At 43.3% G+C, this 24,392-nt stretch overlaps 1 protein-coding gene across 1 annotated transcript; it reads right to left on the bottom strand.

Moving 5' to 3' along the window:
• Positions 1–15,092: 15,092 nt before the first annotated feature.
• Positions 15,093–23,958, bottom strand: LOC139574253 (START domain-containing protein 10-like). Its single transcript, XM_071398658.1, has 6 exons — positions 23,491–23,958; positions 22,833–22,980; positions 22,295–22,398; positions 21,797–21,914; positions 21,592–21,644; positions 15,093–16,150 (listed from the first exon to the last, which is right to left on the bottom strand). Exons 1-6 carry the CDS (start codon positions 23,674–23,676, stop codon positions 15,935–15,937), a joined length of 825 nt encoding a protein of 274 aa, XP_071254759.1. The 5' UTR covers positions 23,677–23,958; the 3' UTR covers positions 15,093–15,934.
• Positions 23,959–24,392: the final 434 nt, after the last annotated feature.

Genomic DNA, 24,392 nt, shown 5'->3' with positions numbered 1-24,392 from the left:
TGCATAGCCTTACTCTTAACTATGGCATTGCCAAATAGGCTAGGCAGTGCAGCAACTAAACTAAAGTTGGAACATGCACGGTTTGAACCACCCGGTAAAAATAAAAAGGGTATTTGCCCATTTACAGAAATTAACAGTGGATATAGTGCATCTCCAGGAAACACATCTACGCATGACAGATCATTCTAGACACAAACGGAGAGGATTCTTGTAGATATTACAATTCAAGTTTCATGCTAAATTCTGTGGCTTTCCTATTTGGATTCATAGAGATGTTCAGTTTGTAGAATCAAAAGTTATATTGTACAAAAATGGCTGTTTTGTTATTGTGTAGGACAAATTATTCAACATGGTGGTTGTATTAGCCAGTATTTATGCTCCTAATTGGGACAATGACCAGTTTCTCTGAGAGTTTTTCTCACTCCTCCCAGTATGAACACTCACCAATGTATATAGTACTATTATCAACATACAGCTGGCTGGTTATACGCTGTATCGGCAGGATAGAACATCAGCATCTGGTAAGACAAGGGGGGCGGACTATGCATATATGTAAACAACAGCTGGTGCACGATATCTAAGTAAGTCTTGAGTTTTTCTCGCCTGATGTAGAGTATCTCATGATAAGCTGTAGACCACACTATCTACCTAGAGAGTTTTCAACTGTATTGTTCGTAGCTGTCTACATACCACCACATACCGAGGCTGGCACTAAGACAGCACTCAATGAGCTGTATACGGCCATAAGCAAACAGGAAAACGCCCATCAAGAGGCGTTGCTCCTAGTGTCCGGGGAATTTAATGCAGGGAAACTTAAATCTGTTTTACCAAATTTCTATCAGCATGTTAAATGTGCAACCAGAGGGAAAATAACTCTAGACCACCTTTACTCCACACACAGAGACGCGTACAAAGCTCTCCCTCGCCCTCCATTTGGCAAATCTGACCATAATTCTATCCTCCTGATTCCTGCTTACAAGCAAAAAATTAAAGCAAGAAGCACCAGTGATTCGGTCAATAAAAAAGTGGTCAGATGAAGCAGATGCTAAGCTACAGGACTGTCTTGCTAGCACAGACTGGAATATGTTCCGAGATTCTTCCTATGGCATTGAGGAGTACGCCACATCAGTTATTGTTATTATCAATAAGTGCATCGATGACGTCATCCCCACAGTGATCGCACGTACATACCCCAACCAGAAGCCATGGATTACAGGCAACATCCGCACTGAGCTAAAGGCTAGAGCTGCTGCTTTCAAGGAGCGGGACTCTACCCCCGAAAGCTTATAAGAAATCCCGCTATGCCCGCTGACGAACCATCAAACAGGCAACGTGTCTATACAGGACTAAGATCGAATCGTACTACATCGGCTCCGACGCTCGTCGGATGTGGCAGGGCTTGCAACCCATTACAGACAACAAAGGGAAGCACAGCCGCGAGCTGCCCAGTGACACGAGCCTACCAGACGAGCTAAACTACTTCTATGCTGGCTTCGAGGCAAATAACACTGAAACATGCATGAGAGCACTAGCTATTCTGGACGACTGTGTGATCACGCTCTCTGCAGCCGATGTGAGTAAGACCTTTAAACAGGTCAACATTCACAAGGCCGCAGTGATTAGTGATTACCACAAGGCCAGACTGATTACCAGGACATGTAATGCGAGCCTGCGCTGACCAACTGGCAAGTTGTTGAGGGAGATAAAAGTCTCCAACTTCAGAGATTTTTGCAATTCGTTCCAGTCGCAGGCAGCAGAGAACTGGAAGGAAAGGCGTCCAAATGAGGTTTTGGCTTTAGGGATGATCAGTGAGATACACCTGCTGGAGCGCGTGCTACGGGTGGGTGTAGCCATCGTGACCAGTGAACTGAGATAAGGCGGCACTTTACCTAGCATAGCCTTGTAGATGACCTGGAGCCAGTGGGTCTGACGACGAACATGTAGCGAGGGCCAGCCGACTAGGGCATACAGGTCGCAGTGGTGGGTCGTATAAGGTGCTTTAGTAACAAAACGGATGGCACTGTGATAAACTGCATCCAGTTTGCTGAGTAGAGTATTGGAAGCTATTTTGTAAATGACATCGCCGAAGTCGAGGATCGGTAGGATAGTCAGTTTTACTAGGGTAAGTTTGGCGGCGTGAGTGAAGGAGGCTTTGTTGCGAAATACAAAGCCGACTCTAGATTTGATTTTGGATTGGAGATGTTTGATATGAGTCTGGAAGGAGAGTTTGCAGTCTAGCCAGACACCTAGGTACTTATAGATGTCCACATATTCTAGGTCGGAACCGTCCAGGGTGGTGATGCTAGTCGGGCGTGCGGGTGCAGGCAGCGAACGGTTGAAAAGCATGCATTTGGTTTTACTAGCGTTTAAGAGCAGTTGGAGGCCACGGAAGGAGTGTTGTATGGCATTGAAGCTCGTTTGGAGGTTAGATAGCACAGTGTCCAAGGAAGGGCCAGAAGTATACAGAATGGTGTCGTCTGCGTAGAGGTGGATCAGGGAATCGCCCGCAGCAAGAGCAACATCATTGATATATACAGAGAAAAGAGTCGGCCCGAGAATTGAACCCTGTGGTACCCCCATAGAGACTGCCAGAGGACCGGACAACATGCCCTCCGATTTGACACACTGAACTCTGTCTGCAAAGTAGTTGGTGAACCAGGCAAGGCAGTCATTAGAAAAACCGAGGCTACTGAGTCTGCCGATAAGAATATGGTGATTGACAGAGTCGAAAGCCTTGGCCAGGTCGATGAAGACGGCTGCACAGTACTGTCTTTTATCGATGCCGGTTATGATATCGTTTAGTACCTTGAGCGTGGCTGAGGTGCACCCGTGACCGGCTCGGAAACCGGATTGCACAGTGGAGAAGGTACGGTGGGATTCGAGATGGTCAGTGATCTGTTTGTTGACTTGGCTTTCGAAGACCTTAGATAGGCAGGGCAGGATGGATATAGGTCTGTAACAGTTTGGGTCCAGGGTGTCTCCCCCTTTGAAGAGGGGGATGACCGCGGCAGCTTTCCAATCCTTGGGGATCTCAGATGATATGAAGGAGAGGTTGAACAGGCTGGTAATAAGGGGTGCGACAATGGCGGCGGACAGTTTCAGAAATAGGGGGTCCAGATTGTCAAGCCCAGCTGATTTGTATGGGTCCAGGTTTTCCAGCTCTTTCAGACTGTTGGCCAAGGTTGGAGTCGCCAGGAGGAAGGCATGGCCAGCCATTGAGAAATGCTTGTTGAAGTTTTCGATTATCACGGATTTATCGGTGGTGACCGTGTTACCTAGCCTCAGTGCAGTGGGCAGCTGGGAGGAGGTGCTCTTGTTCTCCATGGACTTTACAGTATCCCAGAACTTTTTGGAGTTAGAGCTACAGGATGCAAATTTCTGCTAGAAAAAGCTGGCCTTTGCTTTCCTGACTGACTGCGTGTATTGGTTCCTGACTTCCCTGAACAGTTGCATATCGCGGGGGCTCTTTGATGCTATTGCAGTTCGCCACAGGATGTTTTTGTGCTGGTCGAGGGCAGTCAGATCTGGAGTGAACCAAGGGCTATATCTGTTCTTAGTTCTGCATTTTTTGAACGGAGCATGCTTGTCTAATATGGTGAGGAAGTAACTTTTAAAGAATGACCAGGCATCCTCAACTGACGGGATGAGGTCAATATCCTTCCAGGGTACCCGGGCCAGGTCGATTAGAAAGGCCTGCTCGCAGAAGTGTTTTAGGGAGCGTTTGACAGTGATGAGGGGTGGTCGTTTGACCGCGGACCCGTAGCGGATACAGGCAATGAGGCAGTGATCGCTGAGATCTTGATTGAAGACAGCAGAGGTGTATTTGGAGGGCAAGTTGGTCAGGATAATGTCTATTAGGGTGCCCATGTTTACGGATTTAGGGTTGTACCTGGTGGGTTCCTTGATGATTTGTGTGAGATTGAGGGCATCTAGCTTAGATTGTAGGACTGCCGGGGTGTTAAGCATATCCCAGTTTAGGTCACCTAACAGAACAAACTCTGAAGCTAGATGGGGAGCGATCAATTCACAGATGGTGTCCAGGGCACAGCTGGGAGCTGAGGGGGGTCGGTAGCAGGCGGCAACAGTGAGATACTTATTTCTGGAGAGATTAATTTTTAAAATTAGAAGTTCGAACTGTTTGGGCATAGACCTGGAAAGTATGACAGAACTTTGCAGGCTATCTCTGCAGTAGATTGCAACTCCTCCCCCTTTGGCAGTTCTATCTTGACGGAAAGTGTTATAGTTGGGTATGGAAATCTCAGAATTTTTGGTGGCCTTCCTAAGCCAGGATTCAGACACGGCAAGGACATCAGGGTTGGCAGAGTGTGCTAAAGCGGTGAGTAAGACAAACTTAGGGAGGAGGCTTCTGATGTTGACATGCATGAGGCCAAGGCTTTTTCGATCACAGAAGTCAACAAATGAGGGTGCCTGGGGACATGCAGGGCCTGGGTTTACTTCCACATCACCCGAGGAACAGAGGAGTAGTAGGATGAGGGTGCGGCTAAAGGCTATCAAAACTGGTCGCCTAGAGCGTTGGGGACAAGGAATAAAAGGAGCAGATTTATGGCCGTGGTAGAATAGATTCTGGGCATAATGTGCAGACAGGGGTATGGTGGGGCACGGTACAGCGGAGGCAAGCCCAGGCACTGGGTGATGATAAGAGAGGTTGTATCTCTGGACATGCTGGTCTCAATGGGTGAGGTCACGGCATGTGTGGGAGGTGGGACAAAGGAGGTATCAGAGGTACGGAGAGTGGAACTACGGGGTCCATTGCAAACCAAAACAATGATAACTAGCCTGAACAACAGTATACAAGGCATATTGATATTTGAGAGAGACATACAGTAAGGCATAAAGTGATTGCAGGTCTTGATTGGGAGAGCTAGCTAAAACAACAGGTGAGATAACAGCAGCTAGTCAGCTAACACAGCAACAGCAGGTAAAAATGGCGACGACTAGGCAGAGAGGGTCGGATTAACTACACACAGAGCCTGAGTTAAAACACAGAGCCGACAGATAAAACACAAATAAACAGAATGGAGTACCGTGAATTAATGGACAGTCCGGCAGGCATCAGCTATGTAGCCAAGTGATCATAGTGTCCAGGGGGCAGCCGTAGATGGAGCAGGGAGGCCGCCACTAAGCTAGCACGCGGCGATTAAAGTTAGTAGCCCGGGGGGTGGTCTGCTCAGACGGAGGGGGTCTGCTCAGACGGAGGCCGGTTGAGGGCACAGCGGATGGGGTATTTGTCTGCAGACCAGACGTGGTCGTGTCGACAGAGAATCCAAGCCGGATGGCGATGGCGAAAGAGAGGTTGTGATTGTAGAATTGTGTTTGCTAACTGGTGCTAGCTTCGTGGCAGTGGCGCTAGCTGCAAGCTAGCTGTGAGGATCAGAAGTAGTGGCTCAGGGATTACGGCAGGAATCCGGCGTTGTTGTCGAGAGACAGTCCGATGCTGGTAAATTGGTGAGTAATATCCAGGCTAATAACAGGGCTGGTGTCTGTGCAGAAGGTAAAAGCTGCTAGCAGCGGCTAAAAATGGCTAAATAGCTTGTAGCTGATTAGCTGGTTAGCTACTGGGGGTTCTTGAATGTGTTCCAAAGTTAAAAAATAATAGCGATTCCGTATCACATTGGGTGAGGTAGGTTACCGGAAGGTATAATCGAATTAAAAATCGAAAAGAGATAGATTTTTTTTTTTTAATATATACAAGAAATACGAAAAATACAAACGTACATGAGAGGACTAAACAAACACGTCTACACTGCTACGCCATCTTGGATCCGATCAGGATTGAGGTCAGGGCTTTGTGATGGCCACTCCAATACCTTGACTTTGTTGTCCTTAAGCCATTTTGACACAACTTTGGAAGTATGCTTGGGGTCATTGTCCATTTGGAAGACCCATTTGCGACCAAGTTTTAACTTCCTGACTGATGTCTTGAAATGTTGCTTCAATATATCCACATAATTTTCCTGCCTCATGATGCCATCTATTTTGTGAAGTGCACCAGTCCCTACTGCAGCAAAGAACCCCGACAACATGATGCTGCCACCCCCTTGCTTCACAGTTGGAATGGTGTTCTTCGGCTTGCAAGCCTCCCCCTTTTTCCTCCGAACATAACGATGGTCATTAAGGCCAAACTGTTGTAATTTTGTTTCATCAGACCAGAGGACATTTCTCCAAAATGTACGGTCTTTGTCCCCATGTGATGTGCAGTTTAGCAGTGGCTTCTTTCTTGCTGAGCAGCCTTTCAGGTTATGTCAATATAGGACTCGTTTTACTGTGGATATACAGTGGGGAGAACAAGTATTTGATACACTGCCGATTTTGCAGGTTTTCCTACTTACAAAGCATGTAGAGGTCTGTAATTTTTATCATAGGTACACTTCAACTGTGAGAGACAGAATCTAAAACAAATATCCAGAAAATCACATTGTATGATTTTTAAGTAATTAATTTGCATTTTATTGCATGAAATAAGTATTTGATACATCAGAAAAGCAGAACTTAATATTTGGTACAGAAACCTTTGTTTGCAATTACAGAGATCATACATTTCCTGTAGTTCTTGACCAGGTTTGCACACACTGCAGCAGGGATTTTGGCCCACTCCTCCATACAGACCTTCTCCAGATCCTTCAGGTTTGGGGGCTGTCGCTGGGCAATACGGACTTTCAGCTAACTCCAAAGATTTTATATTGGGTTCAGGTCTGGAGACTGGCTAGGCCACTCCAGGACCTTGAGATGCTTCTTACGGAGCCACTCCTTAGTTGCCCTGGCTGTGTGTTTCGGGTCGTTGTCATGCTGGAAGACCCAGCCACGACCCATCTTCAATGCTCTTACTGAGGGAAGGAGGTTGTTGGCCAAGATCTCGCGATAAATGGCCCCATCCATCCTCCCCTCAATACGGTGCAGTCGCCCTGTCCCCTTTGCAGAAAAGCATCCCCAAAGAATGATGTTTCCACCTCCATGCTTCACGGTTGGGATGGTGTTCTTGGGGTTGTACTCATCCTTCTTCTTCCTCCAAACACGGCGAGTGGAGTTTAGACCAAAAAGCTATATTTTTGTCTCATCAGACCACATGACCTTCTCCCATTCCTCCTCTGGATCATCCAGATGGTCATTGGCAAACTTCAGACGGTCCTGGACATGCGCTGGCTTGAGCAGAGGGACCTTGCGTGCGCTGCAGGATTTTAATCCATGACGGCGTAGTGTGTTACTAATGGTTTTCTTTGAGACTGTGGTCCCAGCTCTCTTCAGGTCATTGACCAGGTCCTGCCGTGTAGTTCTGGGCTGATCCCTCACCTTCCTCATGATCATTGATGCCCCACGAGGTGAGATCTTGCATGGAGCCCCAGACCAAGGGTGATTGACCGTCATCTTGAACTTCTTCCATTTTCTAATAATTGTGCCAACAGTTGTTGCCTTCTCACCAAGCTGCTTGCCTATTGTCCTGTAGCCCATCCCAGCCTTGTACAGGTCTACAATTTATCCCTGATGTCCTTACACAGCTCTCTGGTCTTGGCCATTGTGGAGAGGTTGGAGTCTGTTTGATTGAGTGTGTGGACAGGTGTCTTTTATACAGGTAACGAGTTCAAACAGGTGCAGTTAATACAGGTAATGAGTGGAGAACAGGAGGGCTTCTTAAAGAAAAACTAACAGGTCTGTGAGAGCCGGAAATCTTACTGGTTGGTAGGTGATCAAATACTTATGTCATGCAATAAAATGCAAATTAATTACTTAAAAATCATACAATGTGATTTTCTGGATTTTTGTTTTAGATTCCGTCTCTCACAGTTGAAGTGTACCTGTGATAAAAATTACAGACCTCTACATGCTTTGTAAGTAGGAAAACCTGCAAAATCGGCAGTGTATCAAATACTTGTTCTCCCCACTGTAGGTACTTTTGTACCTGTTTCCTCCAGCATCTTCATAAGGTACTTTGCTGTTGTTCTGGGATTGATTTGCACTTTTCGCATCAAAGTACATTAATCTCTAGGAGACAGAACGCATCTCCTCCCTGAGCTGCGTGGACCCATGGTGATTATTCTCACATACTATTGTTTGTACAGATGAACGTGGTACCTTCAGGCGTTTGGAAATTGCTCCCAAGTGTAACGGATGTGAAATGGCTAGCTAGTTAACGGGTACGCGCTAATAGCGTTTCAATCGGTTACGTCACTTGCTCTGAGACTTGAAGTAGGGTTTCCCCATGCTCTGCAAGGGCCGCGGCCTTTGTGGAGCGATGGGTAACGATGCTTCGTGGGCGACCGTTGTTGATGTGTGCAGAGGGTCCCTGGTTCGCGCCCGAGGTTGGGGCGAGGGGACGTACTAAAGTTATACTGTTACATTGGTGCCGTGACCCGGATCACTGGTTGCTGCGGAAAAGGAGGAGGTCGAAAGGGGGGTGAGTGTAACGGATGTGAAATGGCTAGCTAGTTAGCGGGTACGCGCTAATAGCGTTTCAATCGGTTACGTCACTTGCTCTGAGACTTGAAGTAGGGTTTCCCCTTGCTCTGCAAGGGCCGCGGCTTTTGTGGAGCGATGGGTAACGACGCTTCGTGGGTGACTGTTGTTGATGTGTGCAGAGGGTCCCTGGTTCGTGCCCGAGGTCGGGGCGAGGGGACGTACTACAGTTATACTGTTACACAAGGATGAACCAGATTTGTGGAGGTCTACAATTTGATTTCTGAGGTCTTGGCTGATTTCTTTTGATTTAACCATGATGTCAAACAAATAGGCACTGAGTTTGAAGGTAGGCCTTGAAATACACCCACAGGTACACCTCCAATTGACTCAAATTATGTCAGTTAGCCCATCAAAAGGTTCTATAGCCATGACATAATTTTCTGGAATTTTCCAAGCTGGTTAAAGGCACAGTCAACTTAGTGTATGTAAACTTCTGACCCACTAGAATTGTGATACAGTGAATTATAAGTGAAATAATCTGTCTGTAAACAATTGTTGGAAAAATTACTTGTGTCATGCACAAAGTACATGTCCTCATCAACTTTTCAAAACTATAGTTTGTTAACAAGAAATATGTGGAGTGGATGAAAAACTAGTTTTAATGACTCCAACCTAAGTGTATGTAAACTTCCAACTTCAACTGTACATATTACCTCAATTACCTCGACTAACCGGTGCCCCCGCACATTGACTCTGTACCGGTACTCTCTGTATATAGTCTCGCTATTGTTATTTTACTGCTACTCTTTAACCACTTGTTACTTTTATATCTTATTCTCATTAGTATTTTTTAAACTGCATTGTTGGTTAGGGGCTTGTATGTAAACATTTCACTGTTGTATTCGGTGCATGTGACTAATAAAATGTGATTTGATTTACAAGCAGGGGATTTTAACTGTGTCCTGCACCCCACATTAGACCTCTATAAAACGGTGGCAGGGTCCCTTTCTAAATCAGCAGATGTTATTCATTCCTTTAACCAGGCATGTGGTGTAACAGACCCTTGGAGATAAAAAAAAATCCTACATCTTAACAATATTCTTTATTTTCCAAAGTCCATCGGACGTGTTCCAGAATTGATATTTTCCTCAGAGACAACAAGTTGCTCCTGATACTAAAGTCCACTGATTATGAGGGTATTGCCATCTCGGACCACAGCCCAGTGGTAATGGTATTGTGTTTTCCTGATAACGTTCTCCCACAATGCACTTGGTGACTCAATCCACGTATCATCTCAGATGAAGAATTTAACACACATATCGGCCCAAATTGATTTTTTCCTTGAGGTCAACCAGCTACCAGAGACAAGTATGTGCACCCTATGGGAACCGCTGAAAGTTGAGAGAATGCCAAGAGTGTGCAAAGCTGTTATCAAGGCAAAGGCTGGCTACTTTGAGGAATCTCAAATATAAAATATATTTTGATTTGTTTAACACTTTTTGGTTACTACATGATTTCATGTCTTAATTCATAGTTTTGATGTCTTCACTATTATTCTGCAATGTAGAAAATAGTAAAAAAAAGAAAAACCCCTTGAATTAGTAGGTGTGTCCAAACTTTTGACTGGTACTGTAACTTCTAGATTTGGCAATGTTTCAGGTTACAAAATCAATTTCACAAAAAGAGTACTCTTTCTGATCAATAAGCAAGCAGTAAATCTATCTTTGAATTCATATCCTTTCACGGTAGCTTCCTATACTTATTTAGGGGTCTGTGGCACTTGGAAATTAAAAGGCCTGTTACATTTTCATTTCAAGCCAGCTTTGGCGATGGCTATGCAGAACCTCAATCGCTGGTCGACACTCCCCATATCACTTGCTGGCAGAGTCAACTCGGTCAAGATGGTTATCGTGCCAAGATTCTTGTATCTGTTTCAAACTATTCACATCTTTATAGCAAATTACCTTTTTCAAGAACTGATTAGACATACAGCGCATTTGGAAAGTATTCAGACCCCTTGACTTTTTCCACATTTTGTTACGTTACAGCCTTATTCTAAAATGGGCTAAATCGTTTTTTCCTGTCATAAATCTACACACAACACCCCATAGTGACGAAGCAAAAACGGAAATATCACATTTGCATAAGTATTCAGACTCCTTACTCAGTACTTTGTACACCATTGAGTCTTCTTGGGTATGACGCTACAAGCTTGGCACATCCGTATTTGGGGAGTTTCTCCCATGCTTCTCTGCAGATCCTCTCAAGTTGTGTCAGGTTGGATGGGGAGCATCCCTGCACAGCATTTTTCAGGTCTCTCCAGAGATGTTCGATCTGATTCAAGTCCAGGCTCTGGCTGGGTGACTCAAGGACATTCAGAGACTTGTCCCGAAGCCACTCCTGCATTGTCTTGGCTCTGTGCTTAGGGTCATTATCCTGTTGGAAGGTGAACATTCGCCCCAGTCTGAGGTCCTGAGCGCTCTGGAGCAGGTTTTCATCAAGGATCTCTCTGTACTTTGCTCCATTCATCTTTCCCTCGATCTTGACTAGTCTCCCAGCCCTGCCGCTGAAAAACATGGTGCAGGTTTCCTCCAGACGTGATGCTTGGCAATCTTGCTTTCATCAGAACAGAGAATCTTGTTTCTCATGGTCTGAGAATCCTTTAAATGCCTTTTGGCAAACTCCAACCAGGCTGGCATGTGCCTTTTACTGAGGAGTGGCTTCCGTCTGGCCACTCTACCATAAAGGCCTGATTGGTGGAGTGCTGCAGAGATGGTTGTCCTTCTGGAAGGTTCTCCCATCTCCGCAGAGTAACTCTGGAGCTCTGTCAGAATGACCATCAGGTTCTTGGTTACCTCCCTGACCAAGGCCCATCTCCCCCGATTGCTCAGCTGGCCAGTCGGCCAGCTCTAGGAAGAGTTGGTGGTTCCAAACTTTTTCCATTTAAAAATGAGTTCTTGGGGACTTTCAAAACTGCATCATTTTTTGTTTTTTGTTACCCTTCCCCAGATCTGTGTCTCAACACAAAAACCCGTCTCGTAGCTCTGCGGACAATTCCTTCGACATCATGGCTTGGTTTTTGCTCTGACATGCACTTGCAACTGTGGGACATTTTATAGAGAGCTGTGTGCCTTTCCAAATCATGTCCAATCAATTGAATTGACCACAGGAGGACTCCAATCAAGTTGTAGAAACATCTCAAGTATGATCAATGGAAACAGGATGCACCTGAGCTCAATTTCGAGTCTCATAGCAAAGGGTCTGAGTACTAATGTAAATAATGTATTTTTAATTTTTTTAAATTAGTAAACATTTCTAAAAACCTGTTTTCGCTTTGTCGTTATGGGGTATTGTGTGTAGATTGATGAGGAAAAAATATAATTTAATCCATTTTAGAATAAGGCTGTAACGTAACAAAATGTGGAAAAAGTCAAGGGGTCTAAATACTTTCCGAATGCACTGTACTGTATGCTGTATTACTTCAGTGAAGGCTGCTGAGGGGAGTACGGCTCATAATAATAGTTGGAAAGGAGCGAATGGAATGGCATCAAACACATGGAAACCATGTGTTTTATGTATTTGATACCATTCCACTGATTCCGCTCCTGCCATTACAACGAGCCGTCCTCCCCAATTAAGGTGCCACCAACCTCCTGGGATCTACATTCATTTGGAATATTAAGATTGCACAGTTGCGTAAAGCGTTTTTGGAAAGACAGAAAGGACAGAAAGAAATTGGGTCTTGCCCTACCCAATTTCCTCCATTACTACTGCGCTGCCAATATTCACAAGATAACCGTTTGGGTCTCTACATTCTTAGAAGGGGAAGGACCGGTGTGGTCCCTTATGGAAAACATCATCCCCAGTTTCCTTAGTCTCTGTCCCCTTACCATTGAGTAAACAATATCACTCAAACAACCCTATTGTGAAAAGCTCACTCAGGATATAGTTTATGCTTAGGATCCACTTTGGACATAGACAAGCTATCTCATCCATGCCTTTTATTTCGAACACACTCTTCACGCCTTCTCTCATAAACACAGCCTTCCAGCTATGGTTTCAGAAAGGATTGAGAGTGTAAAATACCTCTTCCATGACAGATTATTTATCCCCTTTGAACATCTAGTTAGAGAGCACAGTATACCCCAGACACACTTCTTTATCTTTAGGTACCTGCAGATTCGCAACTTTACAAAAAAGATCTCCCCCTCTTTCCCATCTCTCCCACCCAATAGCTGTCTTGAAGAATGTTTGAACCTGGATCCCTATGCAAAGAGACACATTTCAATGCTGTTAACATTATTCAGAGTATGGCATGCCCCACTCTTGACCATGTAAAGCATTCTTGGGAGGAAGAGTTTGGAAGCAAGATCTCCGATATCACCTGGCATTCTGCAATTGACAGGATACACTCATCCTCTATCTGCATTAGACATGGGTTACTTCAGTTTAACGTATTTCATCGCCTACACTTTTGCAGGAGTAGACTTGCCAGATTGTATCCCGATATAGACCCAACCTGCTCTAGATGCCATCAGGCACTGTGTATCATATGCACTGGTCATGCTGACTCTAGTTCCATTCTGTACCTTTATCTTTCAGACTTTCTCATATACTGTATATGCAATAAGGAAATTGCCCCCGATCTCTCCGTCGCTCTTTTCGGGGTAGGCCCCGATGGTCTTACTTTCTGTAACACCCAAGCAGAGGCCATTCCCTTCTGGCACACCCACTTGTTCTTTTTGAGTGGAAGTCAGATACACCGCCATCACATGACTGGGTTAGGGATGTTATGGCCCCTCTTAAACTGGGTTAGGGATGTTATGGTCCCTCTGAAACTGCGTTAGGGATGTTATGGCCCGTCTGATACTGGGTTAGGGATGTTATGGCCCATCTGATACTGGGTTAGGGATGTTATGGCCCATCTGAAACTGGGTTAGGGATGTTATGGCCCATCTGATACTGGGTTAGGGATGTTATGGCCCATCTGAAACTGGGTTAGGGATGTTATGGCCCATCTGATACTGGGTTAGGGATGTTATGGCCCATGTGATACTGTGTTAGGGATGTTATGGCCCATCTGAAACTGCGTTAGGGATGTTATGGTCCCTCTTACACTGGGTTAGGGATGTTATGGCCCATCTGAAACTGGGTTAGGGATGTTATGGTCCATCTGAAACTGCGTTAGGGATGTTATGGTCCCTCTTACACTGGGTTAGGGATGTTATGGCCCATCTGAAACTGGGTTAGGGATGTTATGGTCCATCTTAAACTGGGTTGGCAGAGTATCTCTCTGGGTTAGGGATGTTATATTCCATCTTAAACTTGAGACGCTAAAATATTCTACCCCTGGCTCCTCTCAAAAGTTTTACAAGGTCTGGCAGCCATTTTGCGACTACTTTGAGCGTAACCTCTGCGCTGAGAACTTAATGTAGCCTCTGCAATCCCCCCATATCCTTTTATAATTTATATTTATTATTTATATTTACATCCATGTACTTATATAGAATATATTTTTTATTTTATTGTCCAACGGCTGTTGCAGAGGATAGTATCAATGTAACCTGTTGCTTTATTTATGTTCTCTTACTGTAAATGATGTTCTGTCTTTGTCTACTTTTAAAAAACAATAAAAACAATTGCAATATAATGCACCAAGGACCTGATAATGCCTTTATTCTGTGTAAAATATGTATGAAATGTTTAGAGGTTATCTAAGATGCAGGCATTGTTTCAGACTACTAACTGTTAGTGTTATTAACTACCTTAAATTATATTTCACATAACCTGTCGACTATTAAGGTGCCAACATCCCTCATTCAACTATGGCGACACCAATTGCCTTGTATGAAGCTCAATACATGAAACAAAATCACATTTTGTGTTCTGTGCCACAGTTCATGGTCCCTCACTAATAAATTGTCAACACGGAATGAGTTACAAATCTGTTTTAACATGTCTGAAATAGATGGGATAGTGACTCTAAATCACTGTCGTGTCCATTAATGACCGTACAGATGGAGTCAGGATACTCTTTATCTGTCCTGACAAACTTCACAGATCATGTTCTTGTAGAATACTAAATAAATCAAGCTTCTCAAGCTTCCCAGTAACCTAATTTGATATGCTTTTATATGCTTTCTTCAATGAAAGAATCATTACTACATGGCTACAGAAGCTGACTCAACATGTAGGCTAATCCGACCATGCTACACATGCAGCTGCCCTGATAACACCAAAACCAGGCCTTCTTATATTGCTCCAGTGACACAACAGTAGAATAACTAATTGTTCCACTTTGAGTTTATGTTGACTGACTCACCATAAAGACATCCTGACTGACAAAGCAAATCAAAGTAATTACGCACATACACGTGAATCTTATCTGAGATGTATTATTTAAAAAAGTTCCAATCATCTGTCTTCAAAGTCAAGTTTGACAGCTCAGTTTGCAAGGCTGACTTCAAGATCCTTGCTTGCTCTGTCATGACATTATTTGAAAGTAACTTTATGACAATAAATGCACTTTAAAGGGGTAATATCTATGACGGCAATTCCAATCCTTCAGGTAATAACACAAAAAAAAGATCTATCGTACAATTCACTTAATAAATTAATAACTCACTCTGTACATTTGATAAAATGCTAAGTGTGATATTACTGAAAAGATTTCCATTGAATGAAGTCACCATTGGATCATTTATTCAGTGCCTACAGTAAGACCAAGGCATATATAACCCCCAAGTGTACATAACTAGCAATGGAATTAACTCCATTGACTCCCTCCCAGATTGCACAACATTTCAATAAATATCGATATGAGAACCCACATGGATAGACACTCTGTCTATCCATGTGGAGGGTGAACCATACTCTTGGCTACCACGTGCACGTTGACCAGGAGAATAGTCAAGTCTATACATTGTAGTTCAATAAATAAGTTTCCCATAAAATGTTTTTTTTTTTTTTTTTAAACAGAACATACAAATAAACCTCTATTGACTTTCATTTATACTCAGGATATCAAACAGCCAATCCTAGCATTTCTTCAACTTTGTTCTGAATTATTCCAAACATATGAAATTGATAATAGACTTGATGCTGCTAATGTTTCTAAAAGTAGCTGCATATCACAATCAACAACCAAGTCCTAGTATCTAACACTTCTTCTGCCAGTGCACTGTCTGGAGTTGGCACAGTCAGTTGGCAAATAATTATCAGTTCAGTTCAAGCGGAGTAGATGAACCAGAATTGCCACTCATTGGTATGACGTTTCCGCTTCATAAGGCCAAACAGATGTAAACAGTTCATTCTCTTGATCACCCATAAAGACACAAATGGTGGTTTATATGGTCAAAACAGGATAAATACAAAATTAATTGGGGGTAGATCGGAGACTTTAAAGATTGGGTGCAAGTGCCATGGAGAGGTCAAAGACTTCAGTCTTTAGGTCTGTGTGAACGTGTCCATCCATCCTCTCTTGGCTCTCTTGGCTAGGTTTCATCCCCTCTGACAGATGTACTCAGCTGCTATCGTCTGTCTTGTCGCCCTCCTGAATGTCAAGCTTTGTGCTCTCGTCAACGTTCTCCAGAGAGTCCGCCCGCTGGATGGTCAGCTCAGATGGGTCCATCATGGGCAGGATGCTCTGCTCTGGGTACAACCAGGGCTTCTGATCCGGAGAGTTCTGCCTCTTCCACTCGGGGTAGCTCTGGCCGGCCTTGTGAACACACTTCAGCACCTGCAGGGAGAGAGGAGGGTGTCAGAGACCTAGAGCTGAGCCCCAGCCTAGTTTTTCCCCCTCACTTACTGCATTTACTGCACTTTTATACAGTTCTGCCCAGAGGCATATACATGTATAGTGAGTGTACAAAACATTAAGAACACCTTCCTAATATTGAGTTGCGCACCACACCTCCATGTTGACTCCAATGCTTCCCACAGTTGTGTCAAATGGGCTGGATGTCCTTTGGGTGGTGCAACCATTCTTGATACACACAGGAAAATGTTGAGTGTGAAAATTCCGAGCAGCGTTGCAGTTCTTGGGACCTACTACCATAGCCCGTTCAAAGGCACTTAAATATTTTCTATTGCCCATTCACCCTCTGAATGGCACACACACACACACAAACACACAATCCATGTCTCAATTGTCTCAAGGCTTAAAAATCCTTCTTTAACCTGTCTCCTCCCCTTCATCTACATTGATTGAAGTGGATTTAACAAGTGACATCAATAAGGGATAATAGCTTTCACCTGGATTCACCTGGTCAGTCTATGTCAAGTAAAGAGCAGGTGTTCTTAATGTTTTGCATACTCAGAGCCTTCAGAAAGTATTCACACCCCTTGACTTTTTCACATTTTGTTATGCTACAGCCTGAATTTAAAATGGATTACATTTAGATGTGTTTGTCACTGGCCTACACACAATACCACATAATGCCAAAGTGGAATTATGTTTTTAGATATTTTTTACAACTGAAAAGCTGAAATGTCTTGAGTCAAGTAGTCAACCCTTTTGTTATGGTAAACCTAAATAAGTTCAGGTGTAAAGTCACATAATAAGTTCAGTGGTGTAAAGTACTTAAGTAAAAACACGTTAAAGTACTACTTAAGTATTTTTGGGGGGATATCTGTACTTTCCTATTTATATTTTTTTGACAACTGTTACTTTTACTTCATTACATTCCTAAAGAAAATAATGTACTTTTTACTGCATACATTTTCCCTGACAGCCAAAAGTACTTGTTACATTTTGAATGCTTAGCAGGACACAAAAATGGTCCAGTTCACACACATCAAGAGAACATCCCTGGTCATCTCTACTGCCTCTGATCTGGAGGACTCACTAAACACAAAAGCTTCCTTTGTAAAGTATGTCTAAATGTGTTGGAGTGTGCCACTGGCTATCCATAAGAAAAATTTAAAAAACAAGAAAACTGTGCAGTCTGGTTTGCTTAATATACAGTTGAAGTCGGAAGTTTACATACACTTAGGTTGGAGTCATTAAAACTAGTTTTTCAACCACTCCACATATTTCTTGTTAACAAACTATAGTTTTGGCAAGTCGGTTAGGACATCTACTTTGTGCATGACACAAGTAATTTTTCCAACAATTGTTTACAGACAGATTATTTCACTTATAATTCACTGTATCACAATTCCAGTGGGTCAGAAGTTTACATACACTAAGTTGACTGTGCCTTTAAACCGCTTGGAAAATTCCAGAAAATTATGTCATGGCTATAGAAGCTTCTGATAGGCTAATTGACATCATTTGAGTCAATTGGAGGTGTACCTGTGGATGTATTTCAAGGTCTACCTTCAAACTCAGTGCCTCTTTGCTTGACATCATGGGAAAATCAAAAGAAGTCAGCCAAGACCTCAGAAATAAAATTGTAGACCTCCACAAGTCTGGTTCATCCTTGGGAGCAATTTCCAAATGCCTGAAGGTACCACGTTCATCTGTACAAACAATAGTAAGCAATTATAAACACCATGGGACCACACAGCCATCATACCGCTCAGGAAGGAGACACGTTCTGTCTCCTAGAGATGAACATACTTTGGTGCGAAAAGTGCAAATCAATCCCAGAACAGCAGCAAAGGACCTTGTGAAGATGCTGGAGGAAACAGGTACAAAAGTATCTATATCCACAGTAAAACGAGTCTTATATCAACATAACCTGAAAGGCCACTCAGCAAGGAAGAAGCCACTGCTCCAAAACCGCCATAAAAAAGCCAGACTACGGTTTGCAACTGCACATGGGGACAAAGATCATAATTTTTGGAGAAATGTCCTCTGGTCTGATGAAACAAAAATAGAACTGTTTGGCCATAATGACCATCGTTATGTTCGGAGGAAAAAGGGGGAGGCTTGCAAGCTGAAGAACACCACCCAACCGTGAAGCACGGGGATGGCAGCATCATGTTGTGGGGGTGCTTTGCTGCAGGAGGGACTGGTGCACTTCACAAAATAGATGGCATCATGAGGAAGTACAATTATGTGGATATATTGAAGCAACATTTCAAGACATCAGTCAGGAAGTTAAAGCTTGGTCGCAAATGGGTCTTCCAAATGGACAATGACCCCAAGCATAATTCAAAAGTTGTGTCAAAATGGCTTAAAGACAACAAAGTCAAGGTATTGGAGTGGCCATCACAAAGCCCTGACCTCAATCCCATAGAAAATTTGTCAGCAGAACTGAAAAAGCGTGCGCGAGCAAGGAGACCTACAAACCTGACTCGGTTACACCAGCTCTGTCAGGAGGAATGGGCCAGAATTCACCCAACTTATTGTGGGAAGCCTGTGGAAGGCTACCCGAAATGTTTGACACAAGTGAAGCAATTTAAAGGCAATGCTACCAAATACTAATTGAGTGTATGTAAACTTCTGACCCACTGGGAATGTGATGAAAGATTGATGCATCCTGTTTGCATCAAGGCACTAAAGTAACATGCTAACCAAACCGAACGCGAGCGTGCGCCATCGCGTGCATGTTGATTTTGTACCCCCACACCAGACACAATCAGGCCACGCAGGTTGAAATATCAAAACAAACTCTGAACCAATTATATTAATTTGGGGACAGGTTGAAAAGCATTAAACATTTATGGCAATTTAGCTAGCTAGCTTTCTGTTGCAAGCTAATTTGTCCTGGGATTTAAACATTGGGTTGTTATTTTACCTGAAATGCACAAGGTCCTCTACTCCGACAGTTAATCCACAGATAAAACGGTAAACCGAATTCCTTTCTCGTCCATCTCTCCTCCGTCCTCAGGCTTCTTTTTTACTTCTTTGGACTTTATATGGCGGTTGGCAACTAACTTTATGGTGCATTACTACAACCGACTGGAGTGTGGTCGTCAATTCATCTTTCAATCTCCCACGTGGGTATATGCTCCTAAAAACCAATGAGGAGATGGCACGTGGTATATTCTCTTAAAAACCAATGAGGAGATGGGAGAGGCCAGACTTGCAACGCGTTGAGCGTCACAAATAGAACCTATTTCTATTTTAGCGCCTTGCCACGCAGACGCTCGCTGAGGCGTGCAAGCAGTGTGGGTGCAATGATTGAATAACACGTGTACATTTATTTTGCAACGCTCGCGCACGTGACGCAGGCAGTGTGCTCAGCATGTAATACTGACAAAAATGTGGCAAAGCTATTCAATTTTGTCCTGAATACAAAGTGTTATGTTTGGGGCAAATCCAATAGAACACCATACTGAGTACCACTCTCCATATTTTCAAGCATAGTGGTGGCTGCCTCATGTTATGGGTATGCTTGTAATTGTTAAGAACTGGGGAGTTTTTCAGGAAAAATAAGAAACGGAATGGAGCTAAATCCTAGAGTAAAACCTGGTTCAATTTGGTTCCAATTTCACAGCACTTGAAGCATTATGAAAATAATAAGTGGGCAAATGTTGCATAATCCAGGTGTGGAAAGTTCTTAGAGACTTACCCAGAAAGACAGAGCTGTAATCGCTGCCAAATGTGCTTCTACAAAGTATTAACTCAGGGGTGGGAATACTTATGTAAATTAGATATTTATGTATTTCATTTTCAATAAATTTGCTAAAATTTCTGAAACACATTTTCACTTTGACATAATGGGTTATTTATTGTGTGTAAATGTGTGAAAAAAAGCTATTTTGAATTCAGGCTGTAACAAGGAGTGTGAATACTTTCAACTTCAACCCTTGGGTTGTGCCGTGGCGGAGATCTTTGTGGGCTATACTCGGCCTTGTCTCAGGATGGTAAGTTGGTGGTTGAAGATATCCCTGTAGTGGTGTGGGGGCTGTGCTTTGGCAAAGTGGGTGGGGTTATATCCTGCCTGTTTGGCCCTCTCTGGGGGTATCATCGGATGGGGCCACAGTGTCTCCTGACCCCTCCTGTCTCAGCCTCCAGTATTTATGCTGCAGTAGTTTATGTGTCGGAGGGCTAGGGTCAGTCTGTTATATCTGGAGTATTTCTCCTGTCTCCGGTGTCCTGTGTGAATTTAAGTATGCTCTCTCTAATTCTCTCTTTCTCTCTTTCTTTCTTTCTCTCTCTCTCTCAGAGGACCTGAGCCCTAGGACCATGCCTCAGGACTACCTGGCATGATGACTCCTTGCTGTCCCCAGTCCACCTGGCCGTGCTGCTGCTCCACTTTCAACTCTTCTGCCTGCGGCTATGGAACCCTGACCTGTTCACCGGACGTGCTACCTGTCCCAGACCTGCTGTTTTCAACTCTCTAGAGACAGCAGGAGCGGTAGAGATACTCTCAATGATCGGCTATGAAAAGCCAACTGACGTTTACTCCTGAGGTGCTGACTTGTTGCACCCTCGACAACTACTGTGATTATTATTATTTGACCATGCTGGTCATTTATGAACATTTGAACATCTTGGCCATGTTCTGTTATAATCTCCACCCGGCACAGCCAGAAGAGGACTGGCCACCCCTCATAACCTGGTTCCTCTCTAGGTTTCTTCCTAGGTTTTGGCCTTTCTAGGGAGTTTTTCCTAGCCACCGTGCTTCTACACCTGCATTGCTTGCTGTTTGGGGTTTTAGGCTGGGTTTCTATACAGCACTTTGATATATCAGCTGTATAAATACATTTGATTTGATCTCTATCATTTGTGTTTTACTAACTTATATAATGTAATGATGTTACAATGCACGTAAGTGGGGTGCTATTCAAACAGGCTTTTGAAGAGTAGCCAGCTGTTGATCATTAATCAGTAGGTCAAGGTTTGCATTCAATAACAGCTATGAGCCACACACACAATCTTGGTTTCACACACAAAGATACACCTTGCCCTAAATAGTTGAATGCTGCACATGCTATGAAACCAGGAAAACGAGTTCTACAGGGCCGCTGAGAGTCAGCTGCTCTACCTGAGAGACTACATTGTCAAAAAGCTGAGCAGGACCTTCCAGTGGGTTTCTATGGTTACTATTGTCATTTAAGGAGACTTGAAACCCACACTCGCTGTGCGTCGATTCGCACACTTTTACTATCTAGTTCAAAGACAAGAATTATCACTGTAGCTCTAACACACACTCAGGTATTGGCTGACTGTTGCTTTGGAGCTAGATTAAAAACCAGTTATAACTCTGTTGTCAAACACAAAGAAGCTAAAGAATGTAGCCGAAGGGAGATTAATAACAATGTTGTCTGAGGTCATTCACATACCCTGGGAGCCAGAACCTGAGATGCTTTGTTCACCACCCACTTTGGAAGAGAACCTGAAATACAGAATGAATCAAATAATCCATAATCACTGCAACTCTTGGTACCTGTACTGTAGTGTAACATAATCTGTGTCAAATATCTTTCAACAAAGAAAAGATAACTGAAGCATAGGATTTGAAAAAGGTCAGTCGAAGGTGGGTCTCACCTTTGGGGTCAGCCTGTGAGAGGTAGGTAAAGGAGCAGCTATTGGGTCCTATGGCCTTCACTAGGTAGCCAGTCAGGAGGGACATGGCTCTCACAAGGTCCTTTTTGGGAGGATATTTCTGTGAAGAAATAACCAAATCAGCTGAGACGTTATCACTTGCATATTCTGAAGCCATGTGAATGACAAGAAACACATTCATGTAACAACCGTGTAATATGCTGCGTCCATACTGTTCCAGGCAAATATTGAGTGAGAAACACTTTATACATGATGAGGGGGTTTTAATGTGGATGAATAATAATAAATTATGTTTTTATTGCAATGAGTCTCGGCTCTACCATTCCTATGGCTCAATGTCAGCTAATTGTCCTCGTATATGTACACTGATATAACATTCCGTAACTATTAGTAACTGCAGACAGACTGCTGTATGTACTGGATGGTTGCTAAGAGCCAAAGTCTACAGACAGAGGAGGTGGAGGTGCATGGCGTACTTACTGGGTGTTTGACTGAGCAGTTAATGATCACATACTCGTCGTCCGTCACCTGCCACGAACGCAGCGTCACCACATCTCTGTTCTTCAGTGGCTTCGGACACAGCCCTGAAAAAAAAAACAGGACAACAAATTTAAAACAACTTGAAAGATTTCTCATTTACAACACCCCCCCCCCCCCGCCTTTCAATGTCAGGGTAACCAAAGATTTAAAGGCAGCAACTGGACTCTTATGTTGACTAAATACACTCTGAAAAACAGGTCACTCATGCCTTGTCTGAACTCCCGAAGACTCGGTGAAGGGGTACCATGGAGGAAGGGATTCCTTAAAGCAAGGGGAAAGTGGAGTGAATCTTAATACGAGACTTTATACCAGATTTATTTTACATTTTCACCTGTGGTCATGTCATGTTTGAACCTGTGGTTTAAAGTCAATCATTAGTAAAGTTGACCCGTCAAGTTCTTGCACTGAGAGAAGAGACAAAACAACAGAGAGGAATGTGGAACAGCACACTTAACTCTAGCAGATAAGAGGAACTCACATGAGTAATAACCCATATCGGCATTAGGTGAGAGACGGGCAATGTCAAAGCTCTCCAACATGGTGGGGTCCCACTTCCTGCGATACTGTCCATCATGAAGGACGTCGTACATCGTGGCGGCCGACACATCTTTTATGGTCATTCTGCACTGAAATACAAACAGCAAAAGTAAATTGATTATTGGAGTAAAATAATACATTAATTAGATCTGTCTCTAGATCTGCTCTTATCTGTTGAGTACTCACTATAATAAAATATGACACCAGATAAACCAATGATAATGGAAAGTTGGAAACAGGCCCTAGATGCTCTTGTGATAACGTTGCCACAAAAACAAAAGGGTTGCGGTGGAAAACAGAGAAACTGTCATGCTGTCTGTCCTCCAAGGGACATGGAAATGTCAAAAGATTAGAGATTGAGATACATTGGAAAGTAGAGAAAAGAGAAAAAATGTTGTCCTTATAGTGCAATGTCTTTTCAGACTATGATATTCGTGATGGAATACAGCATGCCCCTATTTTTGTATATAATTTAAAGTTTAAATTGACTGAAAATAAAAATGTTGTCAACTCGACTGATCCATGGCCATGACTTCATACTGTTAGTTTACATTACAGTGTATCAAATTGACAGGTGAGTCAAACCAAGGTTTCCTTACTTTTATCTTGTGAACTTTTGGTACGTTTTTTGCCCCCTGAGGGGATGTTACAGGGGCCACCTCGACCCAGACCTCCATCCCGTTCTTGTCATATTTGCTGTACCAGTTGTCCGTTGACAAGGCTTGTCTTCTGAAGTCTGCAAAGACTGCCTCGTCTGGTATAATTCCCGAGAGAACTCGAGACATAATTTATATCCAACAATAAATCCTTATGAACGAATGAAAAAGCGCTAGCCTACTTAACGAGCAAAAGAAGAAGCGAAAAGCTACAAGTCACTGAATTGATGTTGTGTATCCACTCCGACCCTCTTGCCTCTAACAAAATGCTATTCTAGTAGTGACAGTGAGATAAATCCGGTTTTCTACTCACTGATTAGCATATCAAGTTGGACTGGATTTTTGTGTTAGATTCCTTACCTACCCAGTTTTCAGCCTATCTAGAACCCTTTGTGTTTCGTACTTAAAATCCAGGGCAGGGTGTTCTTTACCTGCAGTTTTACACCCCTCTCAACATGGCCACGCCCCTTTCAACAAACTATATCAAGTAATAAATACAAGAGTTTGTTTGGGAAAGAAGTCACGATTAAAGTCAAAATGTTGTGTCGTATAGTAAATTCACAATATATTATGCAAAAATGCTGTGTCGTATTGAAATTGCACAATATCTTACGCAACAACAAAAATATCCGTCCTCGTGGCACAGAAACTGGCCCGTTGGTTACAATCACTGCACTGTGAATTGCATGATTAGGCCCATACATATATGGATTAGGCAACATTCCATTTAGGGCTAATAACCTTTGACCGGCAACACAATATGAAATGGATGAAAAAAAAGGTAAAAGATCAATTACAAGACAATATATATATATATATTTTGACTGATGTATTTGAAACAAGAC

Source organism: Salvelinus alpinus, chromosome 4 (assembly GCF_045679555.1).
Source record: "Salvelinus alpinus chromosome 4, SLU_Salpinus.1, whole genome shotgun sequence".
NCBI classification, from domain to species: Eukaryota; Metazoa; Chordata; class Actinopteri; order Salmoniformes; family Salmonidae; genus Salvelinus; species Salvelinus alpinus.
Note: the sequence above shows the minus strand (reverse complement) of the source record. Positions and strands in the feature narration are given on the sequence as shown.

Bases quoted from the DNA above. Each gene is read 5' to 3' on its own strand.
- LOC139574253 (XM_071398658.1), bottom strand. From the start codon at position 23,676: ATGTCTCGAGTTCTCTCGGGAATTATACCAGACGAGGCAGTCTTTGCA. The intron at 22,981-23,490 runs GTAAGGAAACCT...TTTGTATTTCAG, and splicing joins CAAAAGTTCACAAGATAAAA to TGCAGAATGACCATAAAAGA. The intron at 22,399-22,832 runs GTGAGTTCCTCT...TTTTTTTTTCAG, and splicing joins CGATATGGGTTATTACTCAT to GGCTGTGTCCGAAGCCACTG.